Genomic DNA, 19283 nt, shown 5'->3' with positions numbered 1-19283 from the left:
GAACCCTGGTGCATGGCAGACTTTCGGTAAAAATGTGTTGAACTCAACATTGTCACCTGAAAGATATTTGAAGGACTTGGCGGTAGATTAATCAGTGGAGAAGACAAATGACATGATAGACAAATGGCTAATGTTTTCAAATACCTTAAAAATTGTCATAAGAAAAATCAAGTAGACTTTGCTGGAGTGACCTCAGAACTAGTACCTAAGTAGAAGTTACTAGATAATATATTTTATTTCAATGTAAGGAAGACATTTTTTTTAACATCTTTATTGGAGTATAATTGCTTTACAATGGTGTGTTAGTTTCTGCTTTATAACAAAGTGAATCAGCTATACATATACATATATCCCCATATCTCCTCCCTCTTGCATCTCCCTCCCACCCTCCCTATCCCACCCCTCTAGGTGGTCACAGAGCACCGAGCTGATCTCCCTATGCTATGCGGCTGCTTCCCACTAGCTATCTATTTTACATTTGGTAGTGTATATATGTCCATGCCACTCTCTCACTTTGTCCCAGCTTACCCTTCCCCCTCCCCGTGTCCTCAAGTCCATTCTCTATGTCTGCATCTTTATTCCTGTCCTGCCCCTAGGTTCATCAGAACCTTTTTTTTTCTTTTTTTTTTTTTAGATTCCATATATATGTGTTAGCATACAGTATTTGTCTTTCTCTTTCTGACTTACCTCACTCTGTATGACAGATGCTAGGTCCATTCGCCTCACCACAAATAACTCAATTTCATTTCTTTTTAAGGCTGAGTAATATTCCATTGTATATATGTGCCACATCTTCTTTATCCATTTATCTGTCGATGGACACTTAGGTTGCTTCCATGTCCTGGCTATTGTAAATAGAGCTGCAATGATCATTGTGGTACATAACTCTTTTTGAATTATGTAAATTGATACATCCACTATGGAGAACGGTGTGGAGGTTCCTTAAAAAACGAAAAACAGAACTACCATACAACCCAGCAATCCCACTACTGGGCATATACCCTGAGAAAACCATAATTCAAAAGGAAGACGTTTCTAAAAGAGTTATTCAAAGATAGAATAGGCTGCCTTGTGCAGTAATAGATTGTCTGCAGGGAAAGGACTCAAACCAGGGCTGGACAGCTATGTGTTTGAGATGTTAAGGTCACCAGAGCCCTGAATGTCAGGGAGGGCTACTGGATTTATGTTTTCCTTCCATACTTGGCTGTCAATGAAAAACAGCAAAATATATGGTGTCTTTCGTCAGCATTCATGCCATATCCTAACTGTACCTCTGAGATGTTTTCTTGTGTGAGCAAAAATGTTGCTAGCCATTAGGGTGGTGAGTTTTTGATAAGGCAAGGCATCCTCCAAGAATTATTTCCTTTTCTTTCAACCTTGGCCCCAGGATCTGGGGGCAGCCTAATTGGCTCAGGGTTGCCCTAATTGCTCACTCGTTTTGCCCTAATTGCCCACTCCTTCCTACTCAGTGGCTAATCTATTCACACTTTTTCTATAAGACCCAGATCTCCATGGGTGTATCCATTACTGTTAACGAATTAGCAGTATTTATGGCCTCTGGATGGTATAGTTCTTGAGAATATCCTAAAAGCAGTTCAGAGTTGCTCCTGGATAATTTAGTAATTAGAGTCTGACAGCTGTGGGTTTGAGTCCCAGACTGGCCACTTATTAGCTATCTGACAGTGAACATGTTGTTTAACTTATATGAGCCTCAGCTGCATGTGAACAGCTTGGCACAGTACTTGGCACAAGGCAAACACTCAATAATGTTAACTAATGCTATTACAAGTGATGATGATTTTCTAACGATCATCTTGACTGGACTCTAACGCTCCATGCTTTCTTCATTGCAGACATTGATGAATGTGCCTTAAGAACTCATACCTGTTGGAATGATTCTGCCTGCATCAACCTGGCAGGGGGCTTCGACTGCCTCTGTCCCTCTGGGCCCTCCTGCTCTGGTGACTGCCCCCACGAAGGAGGACTGAAGCACAATGGGCAGGTGTGGACTCTGAAAGAAGACAGGTGTACTGTCTGTTCCTGCAAGGTGAGGCTAATGTGGTGCCGCGGAGATTGTCACTGTTCTTTCTCTCCCTCCCCCTCTGCTCTCCCTCCCCATGTCTTTCCCCCAGGTGGTTGAGTCATGGGTCTCCCGTGATTCCTGAAAAGACTTCTCCTGTTCTAATCCTAGCTACAGCTAATGATGCTGCTGAGTGGCAAGCAGACCTGCTTGGAATGAAAAGTGAGGTATAGGGTTGCAAAGAGACTGCTGAACCCCGGGGGGGTGGGGGTGGGGAGCAGGGCAGAGAAGCCGATGTTAGTCCTCCCGCTGAGAGCTGGCAGTGCCTTTAAGGTCAGCTGGGTGAGAGCTTTAATGAGCCCTCAACTCTCACTTCTACAGTCCTGCTGATTAAAACTTCTCTTTCTCTGAAATGATCACCTGCACGAACTTGCTCACTCTTCTGGTGACATCATCCAGAAAAGCAAGGCTCAGACACTTGCTTGCAGTGGTCAGAGACAGGTGGGCTTCTGATACATTCTGAACACAATAATGATAGTACGAGGCCGTCTGGCCAAATGATGTCTTCTTTGTCGTTCTCAGTGCTGGGCTATTCCTTACGTTAGGTTGTTTGGAAGTGAGTTTAATGCTTCTGAAAACAAAATTCTGTCATCAACTAGTTTTGCTTTATGCTTTGCAAAATGGGCCTATTGAAGTGTTTGATTTCCTTGTGCTTTATTTCTTCTTTTGTTGATCTTGCCTATTCATTTTCCTTTGATATTGCTTTCCTGTAGCTCTTAACATTGTATTTTTATGTCCCATTGGGATGGGATTGTTTAATATTTGGCTTACGGGCATGGGAACTCGGAGAAATTACTTGCTTAGTAGCCTTGTAGAGAACTGGTCTCCTGATAAACTCAAGAGTGTTCCCTGGAAACACAGTAGAAATGGACGTTGAAAAGTCCCCCAATTCATTCACCTGCCTTCAAGTCTGTCACACCTGCAACAGACCTAGGGGCACCTATTTAGGAAAACTCTTTTACCAGGTGTTTAGATCATTAGCCCATAACACCCATTTTCCCCCTTATACATAAATATAGTTCCCCGCATTTAAACTTAGGTCCATTGCCCCCAGTTGTTAAGTACCTCCTATATGCCAAGCATCCTGTAATTTAACAACAGCGTCCCACTTAATATAGCACAACTCTGAAAGATGAAGAAACTGAGTTTCTAAGTTTTAGGGGAAGTAATGTACACTTAATATCACAAGATATAAATGTGTAAGCTGGGATTTGAATTCTACTTGCCTCAAATTTTATAGTTTTCTCATCTTGCTACATGTCCTGTAACCCTCTACAGATGACATCTGTTGACATTTATAAAAACCAATTAAGTAATCAGTCAATCCAACTTGGCTGAGCTCAATGCTCAACTCAGTACTATGTTAATGACTGGGTAGGACATTCCCTCAAGAAGTTTTCAAGTTATTAAGTACAATATTTAAGCATGTGGCACTGACTCAGAGCTAAAGTTTTGGGGTTTTTTGGCCACGCCGCGCAGCTTGTGGGATTAGTTCCTTGACCAGGAATGGTACCTGGGCCCTCCGCAGTGACAGCGTAGAGTCCTAACCACTGGACTGCCAGGGAATTCCCACAGCAAAAGTTTTTGAGAGACGGAAAAGCTTGTTGTGGGTTAGAATAGTTGAGAAAGGCTTATGGAAGAGGTTGGTAATTAGGTCTCCATTCAGCCAGCAAAATGAAGATGAATCCCTTTACTAGTTCTTTTCTAGAAAATATTGTTTTTCTAAACCTTTGAGGAGGCTCACAACCTGACCCCAAATCCTTTTTAGGCTTTCTAGATCCCCAGTACCTGGAACAGGCAAGGGACTTTAGTTGAGTATGAAACCGAAATTTATTTTTCAGTTGTTGTTTTATTTAAGTCCATGATAAAGCAGGGCACTTACCAATCATTAAGAATTTTCCAAAGCTTCATTAATTGGTGGGGCTAATAATCCAAGCAGGCTAAGTTGACTTATTCTGCTTTGACACCTAAAGTACCTCCAAAGACTTCTGGAAATCAGACCGACATTGCCACAGGAAAGGAACAATTCCTGTCCTCTTATTTTGTTACTATAATGCACCTCCACCACCACTGCACTCCTTTATGAATAAAGTACTGGGCAGAGTTCTCTACATAAGTCTTTTTAAAAAAATAATTACCCATTAATAGCATAGCTTCCAAGATGTCGTGGGCGGGGAGGAGGTCTGGCTTTAGGAGCTGAACTGAAACCCTGAATCAAATTCTGTAGATCATCCTCAAAACATGAACTTATTTGCAATCCTCTTTGTTTGTTTCCATTATTTTCAGTTGTAAGTATTCTATTCTGATTTGATAAGAAATATTTCCAGTACTTAAGCATCAAAGTGAACTATTATAATGGCATCATCTTAGAGGCTAAGGAGTAAAATCAAGGTTAAGATACAAAGTCCTAGCTTTTTAATCATGCCCTTGATGTTTCAAATTCAAAGAAAAAAGAATCACACAAGCAGAATCACACAAGCCAACAAAGGGTCAAGGCATACTGTTGAAAGAAGCAAAGTCAAAAGTTCTTTCCCCCTTGAGAATCAGTACATCGGGTTAGCTGATGTTTCATGCCAATGGACAGAAGTGGCCTTGAAACGTGTCCACAGCTGAATGGAGTTCAATGATAGAGCTAGGCTAGCGCAAATGGATTTGGGCTTTGTTTAGATGCCCTGTGCTTCCTTGACAGTGGCAATGATTTTGTGCACCTTTAGACCCCTTAGCTGATTAGGCACAGAATAATTGCTGAATTGTTTGGAACCCACGTTCCTCCAGCATTATCCAGATCGCAGAAACCCAGAGTGTAAAATGGTTCTCTCGCTGGGCTTGATCCCTAAATCCTAGTTACAGCCCAATTTCTTTTCATAGATACCCATCTGTGGCTTTTCCTTTCATAAATCTGTCCAGGGCCTTATGGAGACATTTTTGTTTTCTATCTGTACTACATGGAAAGACAGAGTGGTCTCAGCTTTATTAGTTTCTAGGAAATGCAGCATTTTAGTATGAGTGGTTACATTTATATTGGAGATCATGGAGATGAATGGGGAAATGGATACACAGTTAACCACCTGTCATGCCATGGTAGAGTCATGAACAATTTATTTGTTGAGGGAACATATGAAGGGGAAGTATGCTCTATATTCTGGGAGGATGCAGAAAGCAATAGGGAATGACTTCACAGAGTAGGTGAACTTTGAAGGAAACATTAAAGGATGAGAAATTTATCCAAGTAGAGGTGTGGGGAAGGTGAATTCCAAACAGAGGGAAAACAAGAACAAAGAAACAGAAGCATAACGATATATATTAAAGGAAATATGAAGTGAATGTTGAGATTAGAATATCAGGAGCAAGTGAGCAGCTGAGGATCACGAGAGATTTTTTCATTTAGGATTGGTGTGGCCTAATCGTGGTCTGATTGACAGCATGATGGACAGACTGGGGAGATCAAGGCTAAATGGAGAGATACCACTTAGGCTGAAGTAAAGGTTCAGGAAAGTAAAGGTGAGAACCTGAAAGAGCAAGAGAGGTAGGATCACATGGGAGCTAACACAGAAGTAAAATGATGGGCCCTGATGAATGATGATGTCAGACACTCAGCCTCTGGGGCTATGTGTGTTCTTATAATGTAGGCACAAAAAAGCTTCAGAGAGACATGCTGGAAGCTTAGCTGCCCATTTTCCTGGGTGGAAAGAATTGAGGTGCCAGTTTCAAGTGAAGAGACAGGATTTGCGATTTACTCCTGTACCTACACCTTTACCTACTACTACTACTATCATTAGTAGCTGGAAAATCCAGTGGGAGAAAGAGAAAAGCTATAAAGGCCAGATTTCATATCTGGGCTTCATTCAGGGGGTTTGTTTTTGTTTTTCTGTTTTGTTGTTATTTTTGTTTAATTAAAAAGAAAGGTAAACTAAAAAGAAAAGCATTCATCCTGAAAGTAAATATAATACTGAGGACCTGAGCAAAACCAGGTCTTGAGTTTTTCTGGAAATTACAGAGATGGGTAGAGAAATAGAAATTATAAGCAGTCACCCACCATTCATATTAAAGTCAGGGCCAAAGAGCTGTGACAAGGAAGTTGGGTAAAGTGTTAGAAGATTTTTTTGCCTTGAAATTGTCTGGAATACCGGCCATTTGATCTGGCCTCGTATAAGCCTTTGCCCAGAAACTGAGGAAGGTGGCCACAGTAGGGAAACTAAAGGCTTCGTGCTTTTCCTTCAGGTAAGGAGAGAATAACCCTCTCTGCAAGGAGCTGCCAGTAAAATAGCCCTGCCATTCTCAGCATGGCACTCACTCCGAGAGTGAAGAAGAGGGATGAGTCAGCCTGTGCCTGGGGCCAGGGTAGATCTTAGACTTCTAGAATCCTGCAGCTACTCATAAAAATGCTTTGCTTTGCTCTGCTCTGCTCTCAGAACTTAACCAGCACCATTATCAATACCTTCCTGTCTAGGGTGTTCTTGATGGCCGGAGTTGGCTGTGCAGGCCCTAAGGTTGTGTTTCCCTTTCTTTTTTTCCCCACTTTTGTTCATTTTTATTTATCAGTTAATAATAACAAATACTTTCCTGTATGTGTGGAATTCTTGTTCTTAGAAGTATTTAGTAGTAGAGAATCCATAGGGAAAAATGTGAGTTGTTACACTATATGTGTCTTGTTATAATATTTTACTGGTATAGTTGATTTAAAATATTGTATTAGTTTTAGTTATACAATAGTGATTCAATATTTTATACATTATATGCCATTTAAAGTTATTATAAAATAATGGCTGTATTTTCCTGTGCTGTAAAATACATCCTTGTTGCTTATTTATTTTATACATAGTAGTTTGGATCTCTTAATCCCCTGCCCCTATGTTACACAACCCCCCCTTCCCTCTCCTCACTGGTAACTACTGGTTTGTTGTCTATATCTGTGAGTCTGTTTTGGTTTTGTTATACTCATTTGTTTTATTTTTCAGATTCCACGTAAAAGTGATAACATAGAGCATCTGTCTGACCTATTTCACTAAGCATAATACCCTCTAGCTCCATCCATGTTGTTGCAAATGGCAGAATTTCATTTTATTTGTGTATGACTGAGGTAATAGTCCCTTGTATATACATATCACATTTCTTTATCCATTCATCTGTTGATGGATGCATAGGTTGCTTCCGTATCTTGGCTACTAAAAATAATGCAGCTATGAACTTTGGGGTGCATCTGTCTTTTCAAATTAGTGTTTTCACTTTCTTCGGATATATACCCAGGAAAGGAATTGCTGGATCCTATGGTAGTTCTATTTTTAGTTTTTTGAGGAACCTCTATACAATGTTCTATAGTTGCTGTACCAATTTACATTCCCACCAACAGTGTGCTAGGGTTGCCTTTTTTCACATCCTTGCCAACATTAGTCATTTATAGACTTTTTGATTATAACCATTTGAACAGGTGTGAGGTGATATCTCATGGTGGTTTTGATTTGCATTTCTCTGATGATTAGTGATGGTGAATATCTTTGCCATGTGCCTGTTGGCCATCTGTATATCTTCTTTGGAAATATGTCTATTCAGGTCTTCTGCCATTGTTAAATTGTTTTTTTTTTTAATTGAATTGTATGAGCTGTTTATGTATTTTGCATATTACCCCTTATTGGTCATAACATTTGCAGATATTTTCTCCCATTCACTAGTTTATATTTTTGTTTTGTCAATGGTTTCCTTTGCTGTGCAAAAACTTTTAAGTTGAATTAGGTCTGATTTGATTTTTTGTTTGTTTTTTAATTTTATTGGAGTATAGTTGATTTACAGTGTTGTGTTAGTTTCAGGTATACAGCAAAGTGATTCAGTTATACATATACATATATTCATTCATTTTTAGATTCTTTTCTCTTATAGGTTATCACAGAATATTGAGTTCCCTGTGCTATAATATGTCCTTGTTGGTTATTTATCTTATTTATAGTAGTCTGTGTATGTTCATCCCAAGCTCCTGATTTATCCCACCCACCATGTTTCCCCTTTGGTAACCGTAAGTTTGTTTTTGGTATTTGTAAGACTGTTTCTGTTTTGTACCTAAGTTCATTTGTATCATTTTTTTAAAATTAGATTCCACATATGAGTGATATATGAGTGTGTGACTTACTTCACTCAGTATGATCATCTCTAGGTCCATCCATGTTGTTGCAAGTGGCATTATTTCATTCTTTTTTTATGGCTGAGTAATATTCCATTGTATATATGTATCACATCTTCTTTATCTATTCCTCTGTCAATGGACACTTAGGTTGCTTCTATGTCTTGGCTATTGTAAGTAGTGCTGCAGTGAACACTGGGGGTGCAGGTATCTTTTCAGATTATGGTTTTCTCCAGATATATGACCAGGAGTGGGAATGCTAGATCATGTGGTAGTTCTATTTTTAGTTGTTTAAGGAACCTCCATACTGTTCTCCACAGTGGTTGTACCAATTTACATTCCCACCAACAGTGCAAGAGCGTCCCCTTTTCTCCACACCCTCTCCAGCATTTACTGTTTGTGGACTTTTTGATGATGGCCATTCTGATGTGTGTGGAGTGATACCTCATTGCAGTTTTGATTTGTATTTCTCTGATAATTAGCGATGTTGAACATCTTTTCATGTGCTTTTTGGCCATCTGTATGCCTTCTTTGGAGAAATGTCTATTTAGATATTCTGCCCAGTTTTTGATTGGGTTTTTTGTTTTTTTGACATAGAGCTGCATGAGCTGTTTGTATATTTTGGAGATTAATCCTTTGTTGGTTGTTTTGTTTGCAAATATTTTCTGCCATTCTGTGGGTTGTCTTTTCATTTTGTTTATGGTTTCCTTTGCTGTGCAGAAACTTTTAAGTTTAATTAGGTCCCACTTATTTATTTTTGTTTTTATTTTCATTACTCTAAGAGGTGGATCCAAAAAGATCTTGCTGTGATTTGTGTCAGAGAGTGTTCTTCCTATGTTTGCCTCTGAGAGTTTTATAGTGTCCGGCCTTTCTTTTAGGTCTTTGATCCATTTTGAGTTTATTTTTGTGTATGGTGTTAGAGAATGTTCTAATTTCATTCTTTTACATGTAGCTGTCCAGTTTTCCCAGCACCACTTATTGAAGAAGCTGTCTTTTCTCCTTTGTATATTCTTACCTCTTTTGTCATAGATTAATTGACCATAAGCGTGTGGGTTTATTTCTGGGCTTTCTATCCTGTTCTCCCATTTACAAGGTTATCTTTTTGTTTTGTCAACGGTTTCCTTTGCTGTGCAAAAGGTCCCATTTCATTTTTTTTTTTTTTTTTTTGCTTTTGTTTTTCCTTTGCCTGAGGAGACAGAGTCAAAAAAATATATTGCTATGATTTATGTCAGAGAATATTTTGCCTATATTTTCTTCTGGGAGTTTTATGGTTATTAAAGACATTGAGGTCTTTAATCCATTTTGAGTTTGCTTTTGCGTATGGTGTGAAGAAATGTTTTAATTTCATTATTTGACATGTAGCTCTCCAGTTTTCCCAGCACCACTTCTTAAAGAGGCTGTCTTTTCCCCATTGTATATTCTTGCCTCCTTTGCCATAGATTAATTGTTCATAAGTACATGGGTTTATTTCTGGGCTGTCTATTCTGTTCAATTGATCTATGTGTCTGTTTTTGTGCCAGTACCATGCTCTTTTGATTACTGTGGCTTTTTAGTATAGTTAGAGAGTATGATACCTCCAGCTTTGCTCTTACTCTTTTTTTTCCCCACAAGATTGCTTTGGCAATTGAGAGGCTTTTGTGGTTACATATAAATTTTAGGAGTATTTGTTCTAGTTCTGTGAAAAATATCATGGGTATTTTGATAGGAATTGCATTAAATCCATATTGCTTTGGCTAGAATGGATATTTTAACTGTATTAATTCTTCCAATGCAGGAACAGAGAATATCATTCCATTTCTTTTTATCCTCTTCAATTTCCTTCAACATTTTATAGTTTTCAGAGTATATGTCTTTCACCTCCTTGGTTAAATTTATTCCTCGGTACTTATTCTGTTTGATACAATTTCAAATGGGATTTTTTAAATTTTGTCTTTCTGATAGTTCATTATTAGTGTATAGAAACGCAACAGATTTCTGTATATCAATCTTGTATCCTGCAAATTTACTGAATTCATTTATTAGTTCTAATTGTGTTTTGATGGAGATTTTTGAGTTTTTTATATATAGTATCCTATCATCTGCAACTAGTGACAGTTTTACTTCTTCCCTTCCAATTTGGATGTCTTTTATTTATTTTCCTTGTCTAATTGCTGTGTCTAGGACTTACAATATTATGTAAAATGGAAGTGGTGAGAATGGGCATCCTTGTCTTATTCCTGAATTTAGAGGAAAGGCTTTCAGCTTTTCACCATTAAGTATGATTTTAGTTGTGTGTTTGTCATAATTGACTTTCATTGTGTTGAGATATGTTTCCTGTGTACCAACTTTGATGAGAGTTTTTATCATGAATATATGTTGAATTTTGTTAAATGCCTTTTCTACATCTACTGAGATGATCATGTGATTTTTATCCTTCCTTTTGTTAATGAGGTGTATCACATCGATTTTTCAAGTATTGAACCATCCTTGCATCCCTGGAATAAATCATACTTGATCATGATGTATCATCGTTTTGCTGAGAATTTTTTGCATCTATATTCATCAGAGATATTGGCTTGTAATCTTCTTCTTTTGTACTGTCTTTGTCTGGTTTTGGTATCAAGGTAATGCTGACCTCATAGAGTGAATTTGCAAGTATTCCCTCCTCTTCAATTCTTGGAATAGTTTAAAAAGGATAGGTATTAGTTCTTCTTTATATGTTTGGTAGAGTTCCCCCTGTGAAGCCATCCAGTCCTGGACTTTTCTTTGCTGGGAGTTTTTTTTTTTTTTTTTAATAAATTCAATTATACTACTAGTAATAAGTCTATTCACATTGTCTGTTTCTTCCTGATTCAGTCTTTGAAGGTTGTGTTTCTAGAAATTTGTCCATTTTTCTAGGTTGTCCAATTTGTTGGCATATAACTGTTCATAGCATTCTTATTATTATTTTTTGTATCTCTGTGATATCAATTGTTATTTCTCCTCTTTTATTTCTTATCCTGTTAATTTGGGTCCTCACTCTTTTTTTTTTATGAGTCTGACTAAAGGTCAATTTTGTTTATCATTTCAAAAAAATCTCTTGGTTTAATTGATCTTTTCTATTATTTTGTTTGGTCTCTATTTTATTCATTTCCTCTCTGAACTTTATCATTTTCTTCATTCTGCTGGCTTTGTGTGTTCTTCTCTTTCTAATTCCTTTAGATGGTAGGTTAGGTTGTTTATTGGAGATTTTTCTTGTTTCTTGAGGTAAGCCTGTATTGCTATAAACTTCCCTTGTAGGACTGCTTTTGTTGCATTTCATGGATTTTTGAGAGCTGTGTTTTCATTTTCACTTATATCAAGGTATTTTGTGATTTCCTCTTTAATTTCTTCATTGACTCATTGGTTTTTTAGTAGCGTGTTGTTTAGTCTCCACGTGTTTGCGCTTTGCCCATTTTTCTTCAGGTAATTGATTTCTAGTATCTTAAATTTGTTGAGTCTTGTTTGTGGCCTAGTATATGATCCATCCTGGAGAATGTTCCACAGCACTTATATATAATGTGTGTATTCTGCTGTTTTTGGATGGGATGTCCTATGTATAAATATTGAGGCCAGGTGGTCTAATGTCATTTAAGACCACTGATTCCTAATTGATTTTTTTGTTTGGATGATCTGTCCATGATGTAAGTGGGGTGTTAAGTCCCCTACTCATTATTGTATCATTATCAATTTCTAACTTTATGTATGTTAATATTTGCTTTATATATTTAGTGCTCCTGTATTAGATGCATATATATTAATGAATGTTATACTCTCCTTGTATTGATCCCGTCATTATTATATAATTCCCTTTGTCTTTTGTTATAGATTTGTTGTAGTCTATTTGATCTGAGTAGTTACCCTAGCTTTCTTGTCATTTACATTTGCATGAAATGTCTTTTCTCATTCCCTGAATTTCAGTCTGTGTGTGTTACTACCTCTGAAATGAGTCTCCTGTAAACAGAAATGGGTCTTGTTTTTTTTTATCCAAACAGCCACCCTATGTACTTCATTGGAGCATTTAGTCAGTTGACATTTAAAGTGATGATTATTGGTAGATATGTACCTATTGCCATTTTGTTGATGGTTGATTTTGTAGTTATTCTCTATTTTTTCCTTCTTCTTTTAGTTTCTTTCCTTGTAGTTTGATGATTTTCTTATAGTGATATGTGTGTTCCTTTCTAGTTTCGTATAATGATGGTAGCTTTTTGATTTGTGGTTACCATGGGATTCATATATGTTGACTTATATTTACTAGTTTTAAACAGGTAGTCATTTAAATGCAAACATATTCTAAAAGATCTACATTTTTTATTCCCCACATTTTGTATTTTTGATATCACATTTTACATCTTTATGTTTGTCCCTTTATTGATTATTATACAGTTGATTTTACAATTTTTTAATTGTATTTTAATCTTTGTACTAGCTTATTTTAGTGGTTGATCCTCAGCCTTTACCTAAGTTTGCCTTTACTATTGGGATGCTTCCTTTCCTATCAACTTACTTCTTGTAATGGCCTTTTCTTTTCCACTTAGAGACACTTTATCATTTTTTCTAAAGTTGGTTTAGTGTCAATGAACTTTTGTAGTTTTGCATGTCTAAGAAGTTCTTTATCTCTCCTTCTATTCTAAATGATACTCTTGCTAGGTAGAGTATCCTAGGTTGCAGGTTTTTCCCCTTCAGCACTTTGCAGGCCAGAAGGGAGTGACATGGTATATTCAATATTTATATAGAAAAATCAGCTGATAACCTTATTGTAGTTCCCCTGTATATGACTGTTTGTTTTTCTCTTGCTGCCTTTAGAATTGCCCCTTTATTTTTAACTTTTGCCATTTCAATTATGATATGTTTAGTGTGGATCTGTTTGGGTTCATCTGTTTGAAACCCTCTGTGCTTCCTATACCTGAATATCTGTTTCCTTCTTCAGGATTGGGAGGTTTTCAGCCATGATTTCATCAAATACAGTTTCAACCCCTTTCTCTCTCTTCTCCTTCTGGGACCCTTATAATGTGAATGTCAGAACATGTGATATTGTCTCAGAGGTCCTTTAAACTGTTCTATTTTTTATATTTGTTTTCTCTTTGCTGTTCTGATTGGGTAATTCCATTATTCTACTTCCAGATCACTGTGAGTTCTTCTGTATCACCTAGTCTGATGTTAATTCCTTATAGTGTGGTTTTTATTTCAATTATTGTATTCTTTGGTTTTGAATGACTCTTTATATTTTCTAGTTCCTTGTTAAAATCCTCACTTTATTCATCTATTTTTTTCCCTACTTCAGTTAGCATTCTTGTTATTTATGCTTTGAACTCTTTATCTGGTAAATTACTTGTCTCTCTTTTATTAGTTTTTTTTTTAAGGGGTTTCCTCTTATTCTTTCAGTTTAAACAAATTCCTTTGTCTTCTCATTTTGCTTAACTTTCTCTGTCTCTATGAAATTAGGTGAGAGAGTTACCTGTTGGGGTCTTGAAGGAGTGTCCTTCTGTGAGAGCATCCCTGTATAGTCTACATGTGTCCAGGGGCTTTAGTGGGAGAGCTGGATCTGACATGAGCATGAGTCATGTGTTTCACCAGAATGTGCTGGAAACTAACACATTGGTAGGATATGGGTCTGGAGATGAAGTTGCTAGGACCAGAGCCAAGTGTGATCTAGGGCTTCTCCTCTGCTCAGTGGTCAGCACCACCCTATTGGGTCTGGGATCGAGTCCCAAGTTGCTGGAGCAGAAGCCCTGAGGTTCGAGTATGAGCTGGCTCCATTCCCTCTATGTGTATGCTCTTTCCCCTCCTAATACCAGCACCCTCACTCCAGAGGAGAACAATGCTGGAGCAAGAAGGGCTGGAGCAGGTGCCCTCTGTGGGTCTAGGCATGGGCTGTGGTACCTCTGGACCCAGTCAGAGTCCAGGACCTCTTCTGATGTGCTGCCTCCATAGGGGCCAGAAATGACTGCCCCCACTCAGCTCACATCCTGCACTGGGACTGAGCTGCCTTTTTCCTTCACAACTAAGCTCTCTCTTCAGCTGCTTTAGCCCTCATCCTAGTGTGGAGCTGCACCAAAGGGCAGGTGGGGCTGGTGTGAGCACTCAGCCTGGGTCTAGGGACGGGCTGTCCCAGCACTGGTGTCTGGGACCACTTCCGAGGTACTGCCTTGGTAAGCACCACTATTGGCTGCTCCCTCCCTGTTCCTGCCTATACTCAGTTATGTCCCTCAAAACTGAGCCTTTACCCCTGTGTGGAGCTGCACTGTGAAGCAAGTGAGGCCAGAGTGTGCCCAACTCAGGCTGGGGCATGTACTGGTGTGGTTGCAGGAAACAGCCAGAATCCAGCGCAGTTTCAATCCACCCTTTTCACCTTGTTTCAGGAGTAACCAAGAATGTGCACCTTCCTCACAAATGGAGTGCAGACTTCCTACAGACCTCCTGTTAATTCCACTGGCTGTCCAACCATCCCACGGGCTTTGTATTCCCCTTGTCAGACCCCAGGGCTGAGGCACCCAATATATAGCTCTGACTACTCACTCCCAGGGAGGATTCCCCGCCTCTTCTGAGTACCCTCCCATGGGAACAGGTACTGACCTTATAACTTCTCTTCCCTTTCTACCTGACACTGTGTGACTCTTTCTTACAACCTTTGTTGTAAGAGATTATTTCTACCAGTCTCCAGTTAGTTTTCATTGAGAACTGCTTCACATGTAGATGTATTTTTGATGTGTTCATGGGGGCTTTGGCATCCTCTTACTCTGCCGTCTTGGTCTCTGTCCCTGTGTTTCCTTTTCTTTGCTTCTGCCTTCAGTACTCTAGGGGTCCTTTGAAGAACGAGGCTCCATTTTTATTCCCCTGACTTCGTATTCCTGTGCAGTTCCAAACCCTGCCTTTTCAGTGCAGGAGCTTGAGGGTTATGCCGTACTCGTTCCCCAGTGGACTTGGTTACTTTGCTTCTCCATCAGAGGTTTTCAAACTTTTTCTTGCACAGAATCTCTTGTGAGACTTTCCTCACTGACTCTACCCCTCAAACTTTCTGATATAGTAGGTCTGGGTCGAGGCACAACAATTTGCATTTCTAATTATGGGCATACCTCAGAGATACTGGAGGTTCACTTCCAGACGACAGCAATAAAGCAAATAAAGTGAGTCACACAAATTTTTGTGTTTCTCATTGAATATAAAAATCATGTTTACACTGCACTGGAGTCTATTAAATGTGCAATAGCATTAAGTCTAAAAAAGTATATATCAAATATTTTATTGCTAAAAAATGCTAACCATCATATGAACCTTAAGTGAGTTATAATATTTTTGCTGATGGAGAGTCTTGCCTTGGTGTTGACAGCTGCTGACTGGTCAGGGTGTTGTTGCTGAAGGCTGGAGTGGCTGTTTCTTAAAATAAGGCAACGGTGAAGTTTGCCACATTGATTGACTTTTATGATTTCTCTGTAGCGTGCAATGCTGCTTAATAGCATTTTACCCACAGAATTTCTTTCAGAGTTGGAGTCGACCATCTCAAATCCTGCTGCTGGTTTATCAACTAAGTTTATGGAATATTTTCAGTCCTTTGTTATCATTTCAAAAACCTTCACAGCATTTCCACCAGAAGTAGATTCCATCTCGAGAAACCACTTTCTTTGCTCATCCATGAGAAGGAACTCTTCATTCATTAAAGCTTTATCATGAGATTGTAGCAATTTAGTCAAATCTTCAGGCTCTCCTTCTAATTCTAGTTCTCTTGCTATTTCCACAACATCTGCAGTTACTTTCTCTACTAGAAGTATTTAAACCTTCATAGTCATCCATGAGAATTGGAATCAACTTCTTCCATACTCAGAATGTTATGTTGAACTCTTCCCATGGATCGTGAATGAACGTTCTTAATGGCATCTACAATGGTGAATCTTTCCAGAATGTTTTCAATTTCCTTTGCCCAGGTCTATTGTAGGAATCACTGTCTATGGCCTTATAGGCTTACAAAATGTATTTCTTAAATAATGAAACTTGAAAGTCAAAATTACTCATTGATCCATGGGCTGCAGAATGGATGCTGTATTAGTAGGCATGAAAATAACATTAATCTCATTATACATCGCCATCAAAGCTCTTGGGTGACCAGGTGCATTGTCAATGAGCAATAACATTCTGAAAGGAATCTTTTTTTTTTTGAGCAGAAGGTCTCAACAGTGAGCTTAAAATATTTAGTAAACTATGTTGTAAACAGATGTGCTCTCATGCAGGCTTTGTTGTTCCATTTATAGATCACAGGCAGAGTAGATGTAGCATAATTCTTAAGAGCCCTAGGATTTGGGGAATGGTAGAAGAGCATGAGCTTCAACTTGAAGTCACCAGCTGCATTAGCCCCTAACAAGAGAGTCAACCTGTCCTTTGAAACCAGGCATTGACGTCTCCTCTCTAGTTATAAAAGTCCTAGAGTCTTCCAATATAAAGCTGTTTTGTCTATGTGGAAAAGCTGTTGTTTAGCTTAGACACCTTCATTAATTAGCTAGATATTCAGGATAACTTGGTGCAACTTCTACATCATTACTTCCTACATCACCTTATACTTTTTCTTTTTTTAATTTTTATTTTTTTATTGGAGTATAGTTGATTTACAATGTGTTAGTTTCAGGTGTAGAGTAAGGTGATTTAGTTATACATATACATTTATCCTTTTTCAAATTCTTTTCCCATATAGGTTATTACAGAGTATTGAGTAGAGTTCCCTGTGCTATACAGTAGGTTCTAGTTGATTATTTTATATATAGTAGTGTGTATGTGTTAATCCCAACCTCCTAATTTATCCCTCCCCCCTCATGTTACCCCTTTGGTAACCATAAATTTGTTTTCTCAGTCTATAAGTCTGTTTCTGTTTCATAAATAAGTTCATTTGCATCAATATTTTTAGTTTCTACATATAAGCGATATCATATGATATTTGTCATTCTCTGTCTGACTTCCTCCACTTAGTATGAGATAATCTCCAGGTCCATCCATATTGCTGCAAATGGCATTATTTTATTCTTTTTTGTGGCAAATATTCCATTGTATATATGTACCACATCTTCTTTATCCATTCCTCTGTTGATGGACATTTGAATTGATTCCATATCTTGGCTATTGTAAACAGTGCTACAATGAACGTTGGGGTACATGCATCTTTTCAAGTTAGAGTTTTGTCTGGATATGTGCCCAAGAGTGGGATTGGTGAATCAGATGTTTAGTTTCACAAGGAACCTCCATACTGTTCTCCATAGTGGCTGTACCAATTTACTTTCCCACCAGCAGTGTAGGAGGCTTCCCTTTTCTCCACACCCTCTCCAGCATTTATTATTTGTAAACGTTTTGATGATGGCCATTCTGACGTGTGTGAGGTGATACCACATTGAAGTTTTGATTTGAATTTCCCTGATAATTAGCGATGTTGAACATCTTTTTATGTGCTTTTTGGCCATCTGTATGTCTTCTTTGGAGAAATGTCTATTTAGATATTCTGCCCAGTTTTTTTATCTGGTTGTTTTTTTTTTTAATATTGCACTGCATGAGCTGTTTCTATATTTTGGAGATTGGTCCCTTTTCAGCCATATTGTTTGCAAATATTTTCTCCCATTCTGTGGGTTGTCATTTCGTGTATGGTTTCCTTTGCTGTGCAAAAGCTTTTAAGTTGAATTAGGTCCCACTTGTTTCTATTTTCATTAGATCATAAAACATTCCTGCAATTTATGTCACAGTGTGTTCTGCCTATGTTTTCCTCTAAGAGTTTTATAGTATCTAGCCTTACATTTAAGTCTTTAATCCATTTTTATTTTATTTTTGTGTATTGTGTTAGGGAGTGTTCTAATATCATTTTTTTACATGTAGCTGTCAAGAGACTGTCTTTTCTCCACTGTATATTCTTGCCTGCTTTATTGTAGATTAATTGAACTATTCATTTTTTGTCATCTGCATCTTATAATTTTGGAGTACAAGTCTTTTGCCTCCTTGGGTAGGTTTATTCCTAGGTATTTTATTCTTTTTGATGTGATAGTAAAAGGGATTATTTCCTTAATTTGTCTTTCTGATCCTTCATTGTTTGTTAGTGTGTAGACATGCTACAGATTTTGGAGTGTTATTTTGTTTCCTGCAACTTTGCCAAATTCACTGACGAGCTCTAGTAGTTTTCTTGTAGCATCTTTAGGATTTTCTACGTACAGTATCATGTCATCTGAAAACAATGACAGCTTTACTTCTTTTCCATATTGGATTTTTTTTCTTTCTTTTTCTTCTCTGACTGCCTGGCTAGGACTTCCAAAAACTATGTTGAATAAAAGTGGTGAGAGTGGACATTCTTGTCTTGTTCCTGATCTTAGAGGAAATGGTTTCAGCTTTTCACCATTGAGAATGATGTCAGCTGTGGGTTTGTCATATGTGGCCTTTATTATGCGTGGCCTTTATTATGCTGAGGAAAGTTCCCTCTAAGACCACTTTCTGGAGAGTTTTTTTATTTATCATAAATAGTATTAAATTTTGTCAAAAGCATTTTCTGCAGCTATTGAGATGATCATATGGTTTTCATTCTTCAATTTGTTGATGTGGTGTATCACACTGATTAATTTGTAGATATTGAAGAATCCTTGCATCCCTGGGATAAATACCACTTGATCATGGTGTATGACCCTTTTAATGTATTGTGGATTTGGCTGGCTAGTACTTCGTTGAGTATTTTTGCATTTATGTTCATCAGTGATATTGGCCTGTAATTTTCCTTTTTGTGGTATCTTTGTCTGGTTTTGGTATCAGAGTGATAGTGGCCTCACAGAATTAGCTTGGGGGTATTCCTTCCTCTGCAAATTTATGGTAGAGTTTCAGAAGGACAGGTGTTAATTCTCCCCTAAATGTTTGATAGAATTTGTCTGTGAATACAACTGGACCTGGACTTTTGTTTGTTGGGAATTCTTTAATCACAGTTTCAAGTTCAGTGCTTGTGGTTGGTCTGTTCATATTTTCTATCTCTTCCCGCTTCACACTTGGGAGATTGTACCTTTCTAAGAATTTGTCCATTTCTTCCAGGTTGTCCATTTATTGGCATATAGTTGCTTGTGGAGTCTCTTATGATCATTTGTATTTCTG

At 38.0% G+C, this 19283-nt stretch overlaps 1 protein-coding gene across 4 annotated transcripts in view; it reads left to right on the top strand.

Moving 5' to 3' along the window:
- The window catches only part of NELL1 (neural EGFL like 1), a gene marked incomplete at its 3' end in the record, with an annotated part of 862435 nt that overhangs the window by 815781 nt on the left and 27371 nt on the right, over positions 1-19283 (top strand). For all 4 annotated transcript variants that reach the window (XM_079930799.1, XM_079930798.1, XM_079930797.1 and 1 more), the window contains one exon: positions 1854-2047. In XM_079930799.1, coding sequence (XP_079786925.1) covers positions 1854-2047 — 194 coding nt within the window. The remainder of the gene's footprint in view (positions 1-1853; positions 2048-19283) is intronic.

Source organism: Stenella coeruleoalba, assembly GCF_951394435.1.
Source record: "Stenella coeruleoalba genome assembly, chromosome: 8".
Taxonomy (NCBI): domain Eukaryota; kingdom Metazoa; phylum Chordata; class Mammalia; order Artiodactyla; family Delphinidae; genus Stenella; species Stenella coeruleoalba.
The sequence above is the reverse complement of the archived record's forward strand: the minus strand, read 5'-3'. Positions and strand labels throughout refer to the sequence as shown.